The sequence below is a fragment of the Protopterus annectens genome, chromosome 8.part0 (genome assembly GCF_019279795.1).
Source record: "Protopterus annectens isolate FY-2018-M chromosome 8.part0, PAN1.0, whole genome shotgun sequence".
Taxonomy (NCBI): domain Eukaryota; kingdom Metazoa; phylum Chordata; order Ceratodontiformes; family Protopteridae; genus Protopterus; species Protopterus annectens.
The window spans coordinates 1,672,472,205-1,672,489,876 of record NC_056741.1 but is presented as its reverse complement, the minus strand read 5'-3'; the positions used below and the strand labels follow the sequence as shown (position 1 = coordinate 1,672,489,876).

At 42.6% G+C, this 17,672-nt stretch overlaps 1 protein-coding gene across 1 annotated transcript in view; it reads right to left on the bottom strand.

The window, feature by feature from the left end:
• The window catches only part of LOC122809594 (exosome component 10-like), a 1,034,611-nt gene that overhangs the window by 963,283 nt on the left and 53,656 nt on the right, over nucleotides 1–17,672 (bottom strand). The window contains exon 3 of the mRNA XM_044081202.1: nucleotides 11,775–11,825. Within this exon, the coding sequence (XP_043937137.1) occupies nucleotides 11,775–11,825 (51 nt within the window). The remainder of the gene's footprint in view (nucleotides 1–11,774; nucleotides 11,826–17,672) is intronic.

The window sequence follows — 17,672 nt, the reverse complement described above, 5'->3', positions numbered from 1 at the left end:
AGCATTACACTGCACTGCCTACCACTGCTCTGTCTGGCTAAAATTGCATAATGCATAACAAAACGCCAAAAGGAAAAAAATCTCAAAAACTCAAGTAAACGCCAACCACGAAGATGGAAAGCCACAACACTTTATTCACATGTCCTGGTACCTCGGCAATTCACCTTCAGTGGAACAATACATCAAATGAAACCCATCTCCTTAAATACAAACACATCAAACTCATTATTCTATCAACCAATTGATAGAAACTTTTTTTCCCTCCTTTTTGCTTAATTACTTTACAATGCATCTTAATACCATTTTCCATAGAAATACCCATAAATATACTATTTAGATACTAGTTTATCAATAATTCGCTTTATCCAACATTTAAATTATATTACATATAAATAAATATAAATAAATAAATAAATAAATAAATGGTAAAGACTACTCCAAACATTTGATGTTATACAACAAACAGCATTAAATGATATTAAATATTTTAAATGTTTTAAATGCAAAATGTCAAATGCGACATATCAAATGCAAAACTTTCTCATAAAACAAAACAATTCAAAAAACATCATATAATATTTCATAGAGATAAACCTACATCTAAATTCAAGCCCCCGGATGTAAAGTGTGATAACTGAGAATCAACTTATTTTCTAACTTGTTAAGTTCTGTCTTAAAATTTCCACCATCAAAATGTGGTCTGGCTAAAACACTGAAAATAAATCCTTCAGTGTTGCCATTATGTGTTGGAGTTTTTAAAATTGCATAATGCTCTGGGACAGAAGAGCACTGAACTCCACAGGTGCAAGTCATTAGAATAAAACTGTGACTATAGCCACTGTGTCCTCCCCAGTGTCGAAGTCCTAATCTCAGTACTGCTAAAGTACACAGTGTTACATCTAGATGCAACTTTCACCACCCAGCTATGCTAAAGACAAATTTGCTGTACCAAAGAGCACACCAGTACCGTCCTCTCAGTTCATAATCCCCTCTTACATCTAGGTAGGGGTGCAAAATAGGTTTTTATGGACATAAGGGGAAACCAGAGTAAACCTTATTTGTGTTCATTACTTTCTAGATTCTCCAACTCTGGGTAGTAAGTTAACATAATACAGTTTTGTTCTCTGGTCAGCCAAATTCACACCAGCTTGACTTCAACTCGCCTCATTATAAGATCATGGGTTTACAGAGCAATTCTGCACCCTGAGCTGCCAGTCTATTAGCACTAGGTATCTTGAGAAAGTGTTCAAACTGCTTAATGCTTGTTGACAAACCATTTATTTATACCACTATGGAGACCACATGTTAAAGGTGGAAATATTTAAGTTGGGAACTATGTTCCTCATGCTTCACTGTTGCAGTCATTACATTTGGGTAGATTCCCAAAAATATGGTTGGGAGGAGGAATTAAGATAGCATTAGGACCAGCTATAAGGCCCTGCAAGACTGCAGTGGCAAAGCCAGCCCTGGATTTAGAGACAAATGGTAAATGGTAATGCTTGGTTAAAGTATGTACAGAACTCCAGGTAGCAGCTTCTAGGATGTCACTGGTAGGAACGCCTCTGAGAAAGGCTGTAGAGGTAAGATGCAGCCCTGGTGGAGTGAGGTCTGATCCCCTGGGGGATAGGTTTTCCATGGTACGTATAGTAGAAATGAATGCAATGGCCTATCCATTTTAGAAATGGCTTGTTGACCCTGCAGCAAAAGCTACCAGCAGTTAAGATTTCCTTTGAGGTTTAGTCCTGTCCAAGTAGAATCTGAGTTGTCTGTGCACATCTAAGGAATGCAGTATCCGTTCCCCTTTGTCCTGTGAATGGGGAAAGAAGGCTGGCAAATGAATGGGCTGATTAAGAGCAACACTGGATACCACCTTGGGCATGAAGGATGTATTGGTTCTGAGGGATACCCTGTCCACATTAAAGACGATGAAAGACTCCACTGCCATTAGGGCCTGTAATTCAGATATTCTTCTAACTGAAGTGATTGCCAAAAGGAACGCTGTTTTCCAAGAAAGAAATATTAAGTCTGCAGTAGCAGCTGGCTCGAAAGGAGATAGAGTGAGTTTCCCCAAAACAAAGTTAAGGTCCCAGGGCTGGGGTTGGAGCTCTCCTGGGTGGTCTCAAATTTTTGGCCCCTCTGAGGAACTGCTTGAGCAGTGGATGAGAGAAGGGGGGGTTCTGTGTTACAATGAGCTGAAATGGCTGAGGCGTGGATTTTAATGGAAGAAAAAGGCCCTTGTGAAGCATCTCAGTTAAGTATTATAAAATCTGAGGTAAATTGAGTGCTGCTGTGCTCATCCCTTGAGATTGGTTCCAGGCACAGAATCTTTTCCATTTTTCAGCATAGGGATTTTCTAGTGCTAGGCCTCCTTGCTTCTAAAATGATATCCATCACAGGTTTAATGAGGGATGGTAAATGAGCGATTATGTAATTAGCCAGGCTGCAAGGTTCAGTGTTAGAAGCTGAGGGTGCAGAATCTGATTCTCCTGCTGAGACAACAGAGAAAAAGTCTGAAGCAGGTGCCATGGTGATGACCATGACACACTGCACACCTCTTGTTTGGTAGCTATGTCTCGAATGGACACAGGCAACCTGTAAATTAGTGGTGCACAACCTTTTTGTGGGGAGGGCCACTACACAAATTCTTAATGCATCTGCAGGCCACCTCAAAACATAGTAAGTCATTACGAGTTAAGAGATACAGGTGACTGGCATTTTTACTTAAGACAGCAGTCATGAAATTGCCTGTTTTCTACATAGGTTAGCACTAGGCTATTGGCCCTAGGGCCTATACAAGCCTAGACATTACAATTCCCTGGCTATTTCTTCCCACAGTATTTACTTCCCTGGAGCCCTGTCTAGCAGGGCGACTGACGTGATCCCCAGGGTGAATTTCCTATCTCCCATCCAATCATCAAGGTTCCTTTTGAAGATGGCCAAAGAGGTGCTCTGCTTGACATGTATGAGCAGTCTATTCGAGTCTGAGGAGTCTCTGGGTTAGGAACCTATCCCTCCAGCATGTTGTGTTCATTGTGATGACATGGTTTAGATCCCTGGAGCGTATGTCTCTGAGGGAATGGGATTTCTTTAAGTGTAGCGTGTCCAACAGCTCTGGGTTTGACATAGCCTTGTACATTAAAGTACAGTTTTGTACCTACCATAAATGTAGATGTTCGAGGATTCCATTGCTGCAGTCCTGACTATTGGGTATAGTCCGCGTCCAGTCGGCCCGAATACCAGAGTATAAGGCTGACGTCGGTCAGGGCGCATTAGACTGACATCAGAACGTCAGGGTACTAATGCGCATGACCGACGTCATATCCTCAGTCTTTTCTTGCCCCAGATGTCAGAAGACCCTAAAAAGACAAGTCCCAAAAAACCTGCACCAAAAACATGTACAATATATACAACAATATATACAAAAATATAAACATGTAAACTCACCTACACAACCACCCCTAAATACAGAGGGGAAGGAGGGAGGGTAAATTGGACTGCAGCAATGGAATCCTCGAACATCTACATTTATGGTAGGTACAAAACTGTACTATGTTCTTCGTCTTCCATTGCTGCAGTCCTGACTATTGGGTAGAATCCCAAAGCAGAGGTAAGGGAGGCTGGCAAATCATAAGGAAGTAGGAGCTGACAACATGCCTTGCAAAACAGCAGTGGCAAAACCAGCCCTAGACTTAGAGTAGATAGGAAGGTGATAATGCTTAGAAAAAGTATGCACTGAACTCCAAGTAGCTGCTTCCAAAATATCCTTAGTTGCCACCCCCCTTAGAAATGCTGTAGAAGTGGCAGTAGCCCTAGTGGAATGAGGCCTAATCCCAGCTGGAATCTCCTTGCCATGATGGGAATAACAAAATGCAATGCAAAAACCAATCCACCTAGAAATAGTTTGTTTTGACACAGGCTTGCCCTGTGAACTTAAAGCAAAAGAAACAAACAATTGCTGAGACTGTCTAAAATCCTTAGTCCTGCTTAAATAATAACGCAATTGCCTGTGTACATCTAAAGTGTGCAAAATCTTTTCCCCTTTATTTTGAGGGTCTGCAAAAAACGTAGGCAAATGAATAGTTTGGTTTAAAGCCACACTAGAAACCACCTTAGGCATAAAAGAAGGATTAGTGCGTAATGATACCCTATCCTTATGGAAAATCAAAAAGGGCTCTACTGCCATAAGGGCCTGCAACTCAGACACCCTTCTTGCAGAAGTAATAGCCAACAGAAAAGCAGTCTTCCATGACAAGTATTTCAATTCAGCAGTAGCTGCAGGCTCAAAAGGTTGTAGAGTAAGTTTTTCCAACACAAAATTGAGATCCCAAGCAGGAGTAGGAGCTCTACGTGGGGTCTTATATTCTTTGCCCCTCTAAGAAACTGCTTGAACAAAGGATGCGAAAACAAAGGTGGGTCACAATCATAGTGAGCTGAAATTGCTGCAGCATGAATCTTAATGGAAGAGAAGGACAAACCTTTGTCCAATAATTCAGTAAGATATTGAAGAGCCACACTCAAATTAGGCTCAGAAATCTCCAAATTCTTTGCTGTACTCCAAAATAAAAATCTCTTCCATTTTTCTGCGTACACTCTCCTTGTACTAGGTCTTCTAGCTTCCATAATCACATTTAAAACTTGTTGAGGAAGCTGAGACCTGCTGTGTTTCAACACAGAATATGCCAGGCTGTTAGATGAAGAGAGTGAAGCTTGACATTGAGCAGATGACCGTCCTTCTGAGATAACAGATGAGGAATCAGAGGTAAAGGCCATGGAGGCTTCTTTACCAGACTCCGTAGTAGTGGGTACCAGTGTTGCCGAGGCCAATCTGGAGCTATCAAAATCATCCTTGGCCTGTCTTGTCTGACCTTTAATAGTACCTTTGGAAGAAGAGGCAGAGGTGGAAAGGCATACACATGAAGGTTTTTCCAACTGAAAGACAGAGCATCCACTTTCCAAGCTGTGTGATGAAACCCCTTTGTGCAATACTTTGGCAGCTGGTGGTTTAGTGGAGAAGCGAACAGATCTATGTCTGGAGTTCCCCATGACACTGTCAGTTTCTGAAATACATGAAGATCCAGTTTCCACTCGTGGGGATCCATGATTTGTCTGCTTAACACATCTGCTAAGGAGTTCTGTGGTCCTGGCAGAAACCTTGCCTGAAGAGTTAATTGCAGGCTGAGCGCAGTCTCCCATAAAATCATTGCTTGCCTGCATAGAGGATAAGAATGTGTTCCCCTTGCTTGTTGATGTACCACATGACAGTTGTGTTGTCTGTTAGAATCAACACCTGCCCTGGAAGAAGTAACTCCTTGAAAGCCATTAATGCAAACTGGACTGCTAACATCTCTTTCATGTTGATATGTAGATGCTGTAGTCTGGCAGGCCACTTGTCTTGTATCCACTTTCCATTTAGATGAGCTCCCAAGCAATGTCCGAGGCATCTGTCGTTAAGATCTGACTTGCCTCTGGCCGGGTCACAGAGAGTCCCTTGTTTAGCTGAAATTCCTGAGCCCACCACAAGAATTCTTTTGAAGGCAAGGTATTATTTGAATGACAGTGTCCAAATCCTGGCAGTGCTGTGTCCATACATTTTGAGATACCATTGTAGCTTCCTCATATGCAGTTTGGCATTGGGAAGTACCAGAATACAAGATGCCATGAACCCTAATGCTTGAAGGACTGTCCTTGCAGTCAGCACGGACTGATGAGATAGTTGATGGAAGTAAAGTGACAGACTCTTTTGTTTGTCCGGGGTTAAAAGGCCATCTGGGCTGCTGTATTCAGTCTCACACCCAGAAAGCACATGTCTTGAGAGGGTACTAGACTGGACTTTATTTCGTTCACAGAATACCCTAGGCATCTTAGCACTGCTATAACATATTCCAGATGCTGTAGAAGGTCTTCCTTTTCTTGAGCCAGAATCAGGCAGTCGTCCAAGTAAGGATAGATTTGAATTCCTTGAAGCCTGAAGTAAGCTATCACTGGAGCCAGAACCTTTGTGAATACTCTGGGCAGTAGATAAGCCAAAGGGCAATGCAGAGAACTGATAATGAGAATTTCCAGCTCGAAACCGCAGATACTTCCTGCAACTTAGCCTTATAGGCACAGGAAGGTAAGCTTCCTTGAGATCTAAAGTTACCATCCAGTGATCTTTGCCCAGCAGAGGTAAAAGCTGTTGTAACGTCAACATCTTGAACTTGGGAATGTCCAAAACGTGTTGAGGAGAGATAAATCCAAAATTGGTCTCCACGTGTTCCCCTTCTTTGGTACAAGGAACAGGCGAGAATAAAATCCTAGGCCCCTTTCTGATACAGGGACTGGCTGAATGGCCCCTATGTGAAGTAACTGAGAAACTTGCTTGTGAGCCTCTTTTCTTTGTGGAGGAGGAACGTCTGGCATGCCTTTGAAAGGGGCATTGTATGGAAATAAAATCTGTAACCGTGGTGAATGATATCCAACACCCATTTGTCTTGAGTAATTAAATCCCAATTTTCTTTGAAAAGAGACAGTCTTCCTCCCAAAGGAGCTGCCAAACGTGAATCTGCTGGCAGCTGAAAAGACAGGTCATTGGGTTTGTTTACGAAAGGACTGACCCCTGCCCTCACCAGAAGTCTGAGCAGGTGAACTCCCTGTTCTAGGCCTAAAAGAACCTTGAGCCCTGCCCCTACCACGTCTAGACCTACCCCTAGACTGGGAATCATAAGCAGGATATGTCCACCCCTTAGCAGGCCAATTTCTACTAAACTTTGGTGGCTGCACCTGCAAAAATCTTTAACAGTTTGCATAGACTTAGCTTTGTCCTCCATTTTCTTTAAAACTGCTTCCACAGGCGATCCAAACAACACATCAGACTGTAAAGGAGCATCCAAAATCCTTGTCTTAACATGCTCAGCTAAATTCTGATCCTTCAACCAAGCATGCCTGCGAAGAACAGAACTGGTAGCAGCCACCCTCGAGGAGGCCTGTACAGCATCAAAACCACATTGCAAAGAATGCTTACCCACTTGTTCAGACACATGAACCAAATCCAGCAACTCTTTACACTCAATACCTTCCGCCAAAGCATCCACCTTAGATTTCAATTGTGAAAGGAGGTAATTTTGATATTTAAGCATGTGAAACTGACAATTCAATGCTCTCATGGCTAGAGTGGAAGAAGTATACACTTTCTTTCCCCACCTATCCAAAGCCCTTGCCTCTTTATCAGTGGGAACAGGATTTTTAACCACAGAAGCCTTTACACCCTTAGGCCCTTGAGAAATAGTTTCTGGGTCCGCCCTAGGACTCTTAAACAAATATTTATGAGCTTCGGGCACCCTATAATACCTATCAGGCTTAACAGGAGCAGGAGGCAAAGAGTCAGGGTTCAGGGAAGCCTCTGCAAAAACATCTTCCACCACATTCAACACAGGAGGAATAGCTAAAGGCCTATGCTGGGGTAAAACAAGAATTCCCTAAGCCTTTTCCTGGAATCAGAGTAATCCTGGCCTTCCCATTTAAAGTGCTCCCTCATGGAATGCAGAGTCTCTGAAAATGAGAAATCCTCAGGCGGAGAAGCTGTAGGAGTGGAATCATCCACATCAGAATCAGAATAAGTAGGATACTCCTGCATATCTTCCACAGAAGATTCTGAAGCCTCTGAACACTGTTCAAAACTATCAAACTCGGTTCCACCCTAGGCCTCTTATCAGGCGGGGGCATAGAGCCTCTAATCATAGTAATCAAATCTTCTGCCATTTTAAGCATATGTTTCTTAGGTACAGAACCCGAAATGCTAGGAGAAGCCCCCACTGAAGCTGAACTAGGCCTACCTCTCAAAGAAGCTTTGGCAACAGAAGGAGAGGCTCTAACTACCTTAGGAAGAGAGGGAAGAACAGTCACCTGAGAAGCCCCTCAGCCTGGCCTACCTCCTGAGAAGGCACATCCTGTAATAGTATAGTTTCTGCCTGGGACTCCATGGAAACTCCTGGCAAAACCTCCGGCTCCACTGAGCCTTCTAAAGAACCGACGTCCGGGACTGCCGGTTCATCAACCCTAGGCTTCACTGTTTTATCCTTGCGCTTCTTGGAGGCGGCGCCGGAGCATCCGGCGGCATTTTATAATTGCAACGCTTCCCAAACACTAACCTGGCACAGTCTAACCTCCTCTTAATAGTGCGTTTGTTAAACCTAGCACAAGAGCGGCAACCAACAACGTCGTGCTCAGGCCCTAAACAAGGTATACACAAGGTATGATAATCCCTATGAGGTATCTGTTTCCCACAAGAAATACAGTTATTCACTTTTTCTGACATCCGGTAAAATACTGAGGCAAGAAAAAACCAAAATGTTCCCCAACGGGGTACTTAGCCAACTCTGTTTCGGTCTGAAACTCCGGTTTCGGAAATATTTCAGAACGCCAACCTGCACTCGCAAAACTGCTTCTGCATCGGACCATGCGGCAAAAAAGACTGAGGATATGACGTCGGTCATGCGCATTAGTACCCTGACGTTCTGATGTCAGTCTAATGCGCCCTGACCGACGTCAGCCTTATACTCTGGTATTCGGGCCGACTGGACGCGGACTATACCCAATAGTCAGGACTGCAGCAATGGAAGACGAAGAACATGCAGAGACAGCCTCTGAGTAGACGACATGTGACAGAGTATAGGTGGAGTTTTTTTTAGACTGTCTGCATAGGGCATCTGCTTTAGGCCTCTGATTCTTTTAGTGAGGTATTTCTGCAGCCTTTTCAGTTGTTGAAGATGTCTTGGGTACATACCAAGTGGGGAGCTGCATTCCATAATGGGCTTAATGAGGGAGGAGTACAGTGGGACAATGACCTCCTTTTTTTCTGGATGAAAAGCCCTTAGTGATGAGGTGTACCACATAGATGGATTTCCTGACTGTTGTAGCCGATGTGGTTATCGAAGGTGAGACCACTGTCCACCTGTGTCCCTACGTCTTTTATCACACTTTCGGTGTTTAGTGTACTGCCACCTACGTAGTAATTCATAGGTACACGTTTTTTCCAAAGGGGAAGACTATACATTTCTTGGCATTGAGCTTGAGCCCATGGCTCTGGCACCAAGCATCTGTTTCTGTAAGACCCTTTTGTACAATATCCACATAATTTGGGGATTCAATAATGGCTCCCAGTTTGCAGTCATCTACGAACTTTGTTAGCAAGAGTCCCTTAGTGTTGGCCTGTACTTCAGAGAAGTAGATGCCAAAAAAAAAGCGGTCACAGGACTGAACCCTGAGGTACTCTACTTGTCTGGAGCTGGATTTAGAGTCATCTACTTTTATAGTCTGGGTTCTATCAGTAAGCCAGTTGGCAACCGATCGAGTGCCATAGGGATTAATGTCCAGCTTAGTTATTTTATCTATGATTACAGAGTGGGGGATGGTATCAAAGGCCTTGGCGAGGTCCAGATAGGCTGTGTGGACCACCTTACCTTTGTCCACAGCTCTGGAGACTGATTCGAAGAAGTCAATCAGGTTCAGGAGACAAGATCGGCCCTTCACGAACCCAAACTGGTGGGATCCAGTGTTTGAAGGTTGCCAATGTCTTTGTTTATAAGTTCCATGATGATACATTCCATGGCCTTGCAGATCAGGCTCATCAGACTGATTGAGCGGTAGTTCCCGGGATCCAAGGTGGATCCCCCCTTGTGGAGTGGGATAACTGTAGCTGTGCGCCACTCAGTGGGCACGAAGCCTGAGGTGAGGCTATGATTAAACATGACACTTAGGTGAGGTGTCAGTTCATTTTGTAGTTCATATAGTACACAGCCTGGGATGACGCCTGGACCCATGGATGCTGTATTCTTAGCTTTGGAGAGAGCAGTTTTTACCTGTGTGGCCATTATTAACAGAATCTGGCAATCTTTCGGTATTGAGATGGGTACTTCAGGGGGTGAGAGGAGGGTGAAGTTTGCACTGAATGCATCTGCCAGGATATTGGCAATATCCTTGGGATCAGTATATTTAATGTCATTCTGTTGTAGCTCAGAGCAGATCTGAGCATTGCCATTTAGATTCTTGACATAGCTATAGAATGCCTTGTGGTTGTCTTTGAAAGCTTTGGAAATTTTATTTTCATAACTAGCTTTGGAGGATTTTATGAGGGATCTCAGCTTCTTACTGAGGCTGGTAAGGGAGTTTTTTTGCATCCTGGGATTTTCCTCTTTTCTGAAACAGTTTCTTCCTTTTGTTGTAAAGGTTGTTTATGGCAAGGGACCACCAGATTTGCTTCCATTTTTTGGAGGAGGACATCTTGGTTCTATTGGGGATGGCACGATTCATGCACAAGTGGATGTGCTCGTACATTGCCTTAGTGTAGGATTCAGCACTCATCAGTTCCATCTGCATGGGTGTCATGAAGTTTGTCACTTCTGATTTGAGTGGCATGAAGTTGGCTTTGGAGACTTTTTTTATGAAGTTTCCTTACTGGGGGTGGGGGTGATTAGCTTATGGTCAGACCTGACAATGAAGTGGTGACCATAGGTGTGGAGCATCGATTTCCCATGTTGGTAATGACCAGGTCTAGGATACTGGAGCCCCTGGTGGGACTAAGGATTAGTTGATCCAGGGTGTTGGAATTTATGAATTCCAAGAACCGCTGGGCAAAGGTGTTGGTACACAAGTAGTTTTCCCAGTTAATGGCAGGGTAGTTGAAATCACCCAGTATTAGGGTGTTTGGTTGTATCTTAATATTTTCCAGTATGTTTAGAAAGGTGTAGTAAGAATCTTGGGGCATGGTGGGGGATCTGTAGCAAGCTAAAACTTGGACTGCAGTCTTACCTAGTGTTAGTTGTACCTAGAGAATTTCAGACACACTGTGTTGGGCAACTAGCCTGGTGTTGTGAATATCCTTGGTGAATATGGACAATCCTCCACCTTTAGTGTTTCGGTCCTGGTTTGGTGGCCGGAAATTGTGGTAAGAGTTGTAGCCTGGTAGTGCAGGGGTGCTCTCTGGAGCCTTGAACCAGGTCTCAGTTACTGCACAGATATCGATGTTCTCCTTTTTTATGTTCAACTTTGCGTTTAACTTTATTCTGGCTTGCAGCCATGACTTATTACAAACTCTTGCAGAAAGTTACTACTGTTTACAGACTAGAAGTTATAAACGACAAAGAATAGTTATTTCCACAGCTAAAATTACAGGTGTGCGCAACTGAAGTCAATTAGGTAAGTAAACATGTGCTGGAAAGTTTGTGTGACTGGAGTAAGGCAGAGCATTTTTTCACTTTAAAAATTTTTGGTTACTCTCTGGGGGCCGGATGGTGTTCCACTGAGGGCTGGATTTGGCCTCGGGGCTGGACGTTGGGCACCACTGCTGTAAATGGTTCATCTTCCAGACCCTAGCTTGTAAATGTTTCATCTCCCAAGCCACTGCTTACACTTACCAAGGGTATCAAAACTTGTCACAGATTTGGGATGCATGGCTAGGGTTAAAAAGATCTCTGTGGTCATTAGCCTAGTAAACACCTATGAACATAAATGTCAGCCAACAACTAAGCACCTCCTCTTCAGACAGAAGAGCTGACAAGTCCGGTTGAAAAGCTAATTTTCTGGAAGGACTTCAAAGATGAGATTAACTACTAGTCAAGGTCTGTAAAACAGATTTCCTCTTTAAAAAAGTGTACTGTACTATGCAATGAATCCCTGTGTTCTGTAATCTGCTCTCCAGGTGCACAAATGACAGATGCCCATAAAGTTCATCATACATGAGATAGAACCATATATGGAAAATGTATAAAAGACATTCTATGCAATAAAAATAAACTTACTTTGGTAGTTCTTCAGCTATTTTAAGCATCATGTGGTTAGGAAGGACATACCTACAAAAACAAGAACAGACATAAGGGGGATCAGTTACAACTAAACACTGGTTTATAAAGCTAAAACATCTAACAGTCTAGTATAACAAAAATGAAACAGCAAAAAGATCTCACTTCACCAACACTCGCTTTGAAATACATTTTAAAACCATTCAGGTAGTTGTACACATGCTCCCAAATTTGAACTAACCCAGTTCTGCAAGTCAGCATCAACACAGTGTGTGCTTTCTAGTACGTTAAACATCTCCAAGCACTTTCTCAGTACTGCAAACTCGCAGCTGCAATTAAAATCAAATTAGTGGACACAGTTTCAAACAATGCAGTCATGCTTGCTCGTGAACAGAAAGAACAAATGTATAATTTTGTTCATTTTAATTAGTTACAGAAATAAAACCTTGAAGCTGCAGATATGATTTAAATACAATGGTACAAATAAACACAAAATAACTATAAGGGCCACAATTCATTTGATACAAATATGCAGCAAAACAAAAGCAAAAAGCAAAAAGCAAAACCATATGTAACTGATGAACACAGATGACGTTTACCAGTAATAACCTGTATAAGAATAAACTTAAGGCTGAATACCACCAAACCACCAAGCTTTCAATGCAGCTTCCTCAAGCCATAAAAAACATATCATCCACAGGACTGATGCTACTCACAACCACCTATATAAAAGCACACTTGCAACTATTATCTTAATGGGGGGAAAACATTTTAATGTTAAATTAATCCCTTACTTCTCCTGCATGGCACGGTTTCACTATGGCTCTCAGTTATGCTACTTGACAAAAAAATTGAGATTCTTTGTATGGCAGTGTTAAGGCACTTTACATGACTTAATATGTTCTAAGCTGCTGCTTCAGAGTGCTGGAGATGTAACACTCTGGTCCTAGACAGGCGTCATATATTCTACAACTGTTTCCAGACATGAGATTTTAAACAAGACTTGCACAACATGCGCAATAAAATCTAGTCTAATCAACAGTCTGTTCCTTCCTCCTCTGTTCCTACTGCCTATGTGACCAACTGATTCTCTTTACAGAACTGATAAAGTCCTTTTACATCTTTAGCTTTTGAAAAAGGCATTACCTATGTGTGTCTGTGCGTCTGTGTGTGTGTGTGGATCTCCTGAAGGAAAAATATCTTGATTATAAAATACATATACCAATTAGTGATGGTAGTAGATAGTGGTCTAGCAAGCAAATTCCATTTTGTACTCACAGGCACTTGGGTGTTGGTGGGGGGGTAGCATTACCATTTAGAAATGGACATTGTCGCTCATTTGTCTCCAACACATATAACAAGAAGGCTGAGGTTTTTGTTTAGATGCTTTAATACATAGAAACATCAGGATGGATAACAGCATCATAAAATACGAATGAAGTTAACAGACAGACCTCACATACATACATGCTTACATCTCAACTGCTTACTATAAAATGGCAGTCAGGCTCACACATGCTCAGTATTTATACACTTGTACAAGCCCTTGGATAGCTTCTTAAAGGTATATATACACATACTGATCTACATCCTTCCTCTTAAAAAGATTGCCCTTTACACAAAAAGTACAGTTGTGTACACTTACCATAAATGTAGATGTTAGAGTGTATTCACTGTTGCAGTCATTACATTTGGGTAATCTGCTGGCAGGTTGCCCTCAGTCGGCCTGAATTCCAAAGTCTTGGGTCCTGCGTCAGTTGCTGTCTCCTCTTCTATGACGTCAGGTCGGCAGGGGTATAAAACATGCAGCCGGCGCCATTTTCTTTAGTTTTTCTTGCCCCCGATGTCAGGTGCCCCCCAAAAGGTAACAAAAATGTATAGATATATATATATATATACATGCATCAATATAAACTTTACCTTCATCTACAAGAAAATACACCACATAGGTTGTAGAAGATAGAGAAGGAAAGATTAACTCCACAATGACAGGGAGATGGTGGGAGGGTAACTTGAAATGCAACAGTGAATACACTCTAACATCTACATTTATGGTAAGTTTACACAACTGTACTATGTTCTTTGTGTTTCGCTGTTGCAGTCATTACATTTGGGTAGAATCCCAAAGCTATGGTTTGGAGGCTGGAGCTAAACAGCATTAGGTGCAGCTACAAGGCCCTGCAGCACTGCAGTGGCAAAGCCTGCCCTGGACTTAGAGAGGCAAATGATAATGCTTTGTAAAGGTGTGAAGAGAACTCCAAGTAGCAGCCTCTAGAATGTCTTTGGTTGGTACTCCTCTGAGAAAGGCTGCTGAAGTAGCTGCAGCTCTGGTGGAATGAGACCCAATGCCCTTGGGCACAGGTTTACCATGGTATAAGTAGCAGAAATGGATGCAGTGGCTTATCCACTTTTAAATTGTCTGCTTCGTAATAGCCTTTCCTTCTGATCCTGCTGCATATGACACTAATAATTGCTCAGATTTTCTTAGAGCTTTAGTCCTGCTCAAGTAGAATCTTAGCTGCCTGTGTACATCCAAGGAATGCAGAATTCTCTCCCCCTTGTTCTGCGGATTTGGATAAAAGGTTGGCAGATTAACTGTTTGATTAAAAGCCACACTGGAAACCACCTTAGGCATAAAAGTAGGATTTGTCCTCAGAGACACCCTGTCTGAGTAAAATATGATAAAAGGCTCTACAGCCATGAGGGCCTGTAGCTCTGATACTCTTCTTGCTGAATTAATTGCTAGTAGCAGAGCTGTTTTCCATGATAAGAACTTTATATCAGCAGTAGCAGCTGGTTCAAATGGATGCAGGGTGAGCTTTTCCAACACATAATTGAGGTCCTATGCAGGTAATGGTGATCTTCTAGGAGGCCTTAAATTTTTGGATCCTCTAAGATACTGCTTCAGTAAAGGATGAGAAAAAATTGGTGGCTCTGTATTGTAATGAGCCGAAATGGGAGAGGCATGGATATTAATCGATGAGAAAGATAGGCCTTTGTCAAGCATTTCAGTTAAGTATTGTAATATCCGAGGAATATTTGGTTCTGCTGTATCAGTTCCTTGTGCTTGATTCCAAGCACATAATCTCTTCCATTTGTCAGCATAAGATGTTCTAGTACTAGGCCTTCTGGCTTCCAAAATGACATCCATCACAGCTTTACTGAGAGGTGTTGTTTGTATAACTACATGAGGTTCAGTGTCTGTCATTGATTGTGCAGGATCTAATTGTTTTTCTAGGACAGTAGTTGAGGTCTTCGAGGTAAGGTCCAAGTTGGGTATTGAGACAAGTTCCTTAGGATTGGGTACCAGTACTGGTGAGGCCAGTCTGGGGCAATTAGTATCATCTTTGGTTTCTCGTCTGACTTTTATGAGGACCTTGGGGAGTAGAGGCAGAGGAGGAAAGACGTAAACAGATAGGTTTTTCCAACTGAAGGATAGGGCATCCATTTTCCATGCTTGTCTGTGATAAGTCCTTGTGCAGAATCTTTTCAATTGATAATTCTGAGGAAAAGCAAATAGATCTATGTCTGGGCTCCCCCATTTCTCTATTATGCTGAGGACTTGTGGATTTAGTTTCCACTTATGAGGATACATAAGGTTTCTGCTTAAATCATCTGCCAGTGTATTTTGTTTTCCTGGCAGGAATTGAGCTTGAAGATGTATTTGGTAGGTCAAAGCTGTGTCCCACAGTGTCATGGCTAATCTGCAAAGGGGGTATATGAGTGTGTGCCCCCTTGCTTCTTTATATACCACATGACTGTGGTGTTGTCAGTCTATCAGTAGTTGTCCTGGATGAAGTAAGTCCTTGAAGGCTGTTAGGGCATTTTGAACAGCTAGCATCTCTTTCTGGTTGATATGCAGATGCATTTGTTTTGGGGTCCATATGCCCTGAATGCATCTTCCTGCCATGTGGGCCCCCAGGCATAATCCGATGCGTCTGTTGTTAAGGTTTGGCTGGCAGGGGGGAGAGTGAAGGCCCGTCCCATATTTTGGTGACATGCCTTTGCCCACCATAGAAACTCCTGCTGTAGGCAGGGAATGAGAGGAATCATTGCTTCCAGACTGTGAGAATGTTGACTCCATAAACTCTTTAGGTACCACTGAAGTTTCCTCATATGCAGTCTTGCATATGGAATCAGTAGGATGCAGGACGCCATGAAGCCCAGAGCCTGCAGAATTTGTCTTGTAGATAACTGGGTTTTGGTTGCCATCTGTTTGGAGTAAATAGTCAGTTGCCTTTGTTTGGCTGGCGTGAGGTAAGCCATCTGGGCAGTTGTATTCAAGCTTGCACCCAAGAATGTTATCTTTTGAGAGGGTACCAGTTGTGACTTCTTTTCGTTTATTGTGTACCCTAAGCATGTTAGAAACCTTTTCACAAATGCCAGGTGTCGAAGAAGAGTGTCCTTGTTCTCTGCTTGAATGAGACAGTCGTCCAAATAAGGATATATTTGTATACTTTTTTGTCTGCAAAATGCAATTACTGGTGCCAGGCACTTTGCAAAGACCCTGGGCGCAGTAGATAAGTCAAAGGGCATTGCAGAGAACTGGTAATGCATTAAGCCAGCCTTGAATCTGAGGTATCTTCTGCACGATTGTCTTTATTGGGACATGCAGGTATGCCTCAAGTCTAAAAGTCACCAACCAAGCATTGTTGCCCAGCATGGTCAGAAACTACTGCAAAGTCAGCATTTTGAATTTTGGAATGTCCAGGTATGTGTTCAAAATCGATAAATCCAGTATTGGCCACCAGGCCTTGTCCTTTCTGGGTACCAAGAACAGTCTTGAGTAAAAACCTTGTCCTTTTTCCTATTCTGGTACTGTCTGAATGGCCCCATATCCATGAGGGACGTAACCTGTTTCTGTGCCTCTACCCATTGATTTTTTGGCAGATATAGCCAAACATTTACCATTGGCAGTGTGTGGAAATGAAATCTGTATCCCTGTGATACGATGTTTAGAACCCACTTGTCCTGGGTTATTAACTGCCAATTTTGAGCAAAAAAGTGCTGATTTTTCCCCCTATGAGTGCTGCCAAAATTTAAGTGCTTGGTGTAGGCAGATAGAAGTCATTGGGATTGCTTTCTGTAGGTTTGCGCTCTATCTCCTCCAGATTTGGAGGTGGAAGCGCCGCATTGCTTTGACCTGTATGAATCTTGAGCCTGGTATCTGGAACCCTTAGGGAGTCTAGATTTGCTCCTTTGAGCTGTCTGATACAGGAAAGGACCAGTTTTTTTGTAGGCCAGTGTCTACTGAATCTTGGTGGCTGCACTTGTAAGAAGTCTTTAACAGTTTGCACAGACTTAGCTTTATCTTCCATTTTCTTTAAAACCTCTTCTGCCTTAATACCAAACAGAGAATCATGCTGTAAAGGTGCATCTAGCAATTTTGCTTTAACATGATCAGGTAAATTCTGTTCCCTTAAACAGGCATGCCTCAATCACTGATCCAGTAACTGCGGCCTTGCAGGAGGCCTCTAAGGAATCAAAACCACATTGCAAAGTAAGCTTTCCAACTTGTTCAGCTGCATTCACTAATTCCTGCAATTCTTTATTTTCTGCACATTCTGTAAACATCATCATTTTCTGTTTCAGCAATCACATAACATGTTGTTGGTACTACAGCATATGAAATTGACAGTTTAAGGCCCTGATTGCCAAAGATGCAGATGTATAAACCTTTTTTCCCCATCTGTCCAGTGCCCTTGAATCTCTGTCAGAGGGGGTAGGATTTTTTTCTGTTGAGGCCTTAACTCCCTTTGGACCCTGTGAAATAGTTTCAGGATCAGCAGCGGGGTTTCTAAATAAAAACTGATGCGAGTCAGGGACCCTGTAATATGTCAGGCTTACTGGGAGACGAAGGTAAGGAGTCAAGCTTGACTCTGAAAACACATCATCCAC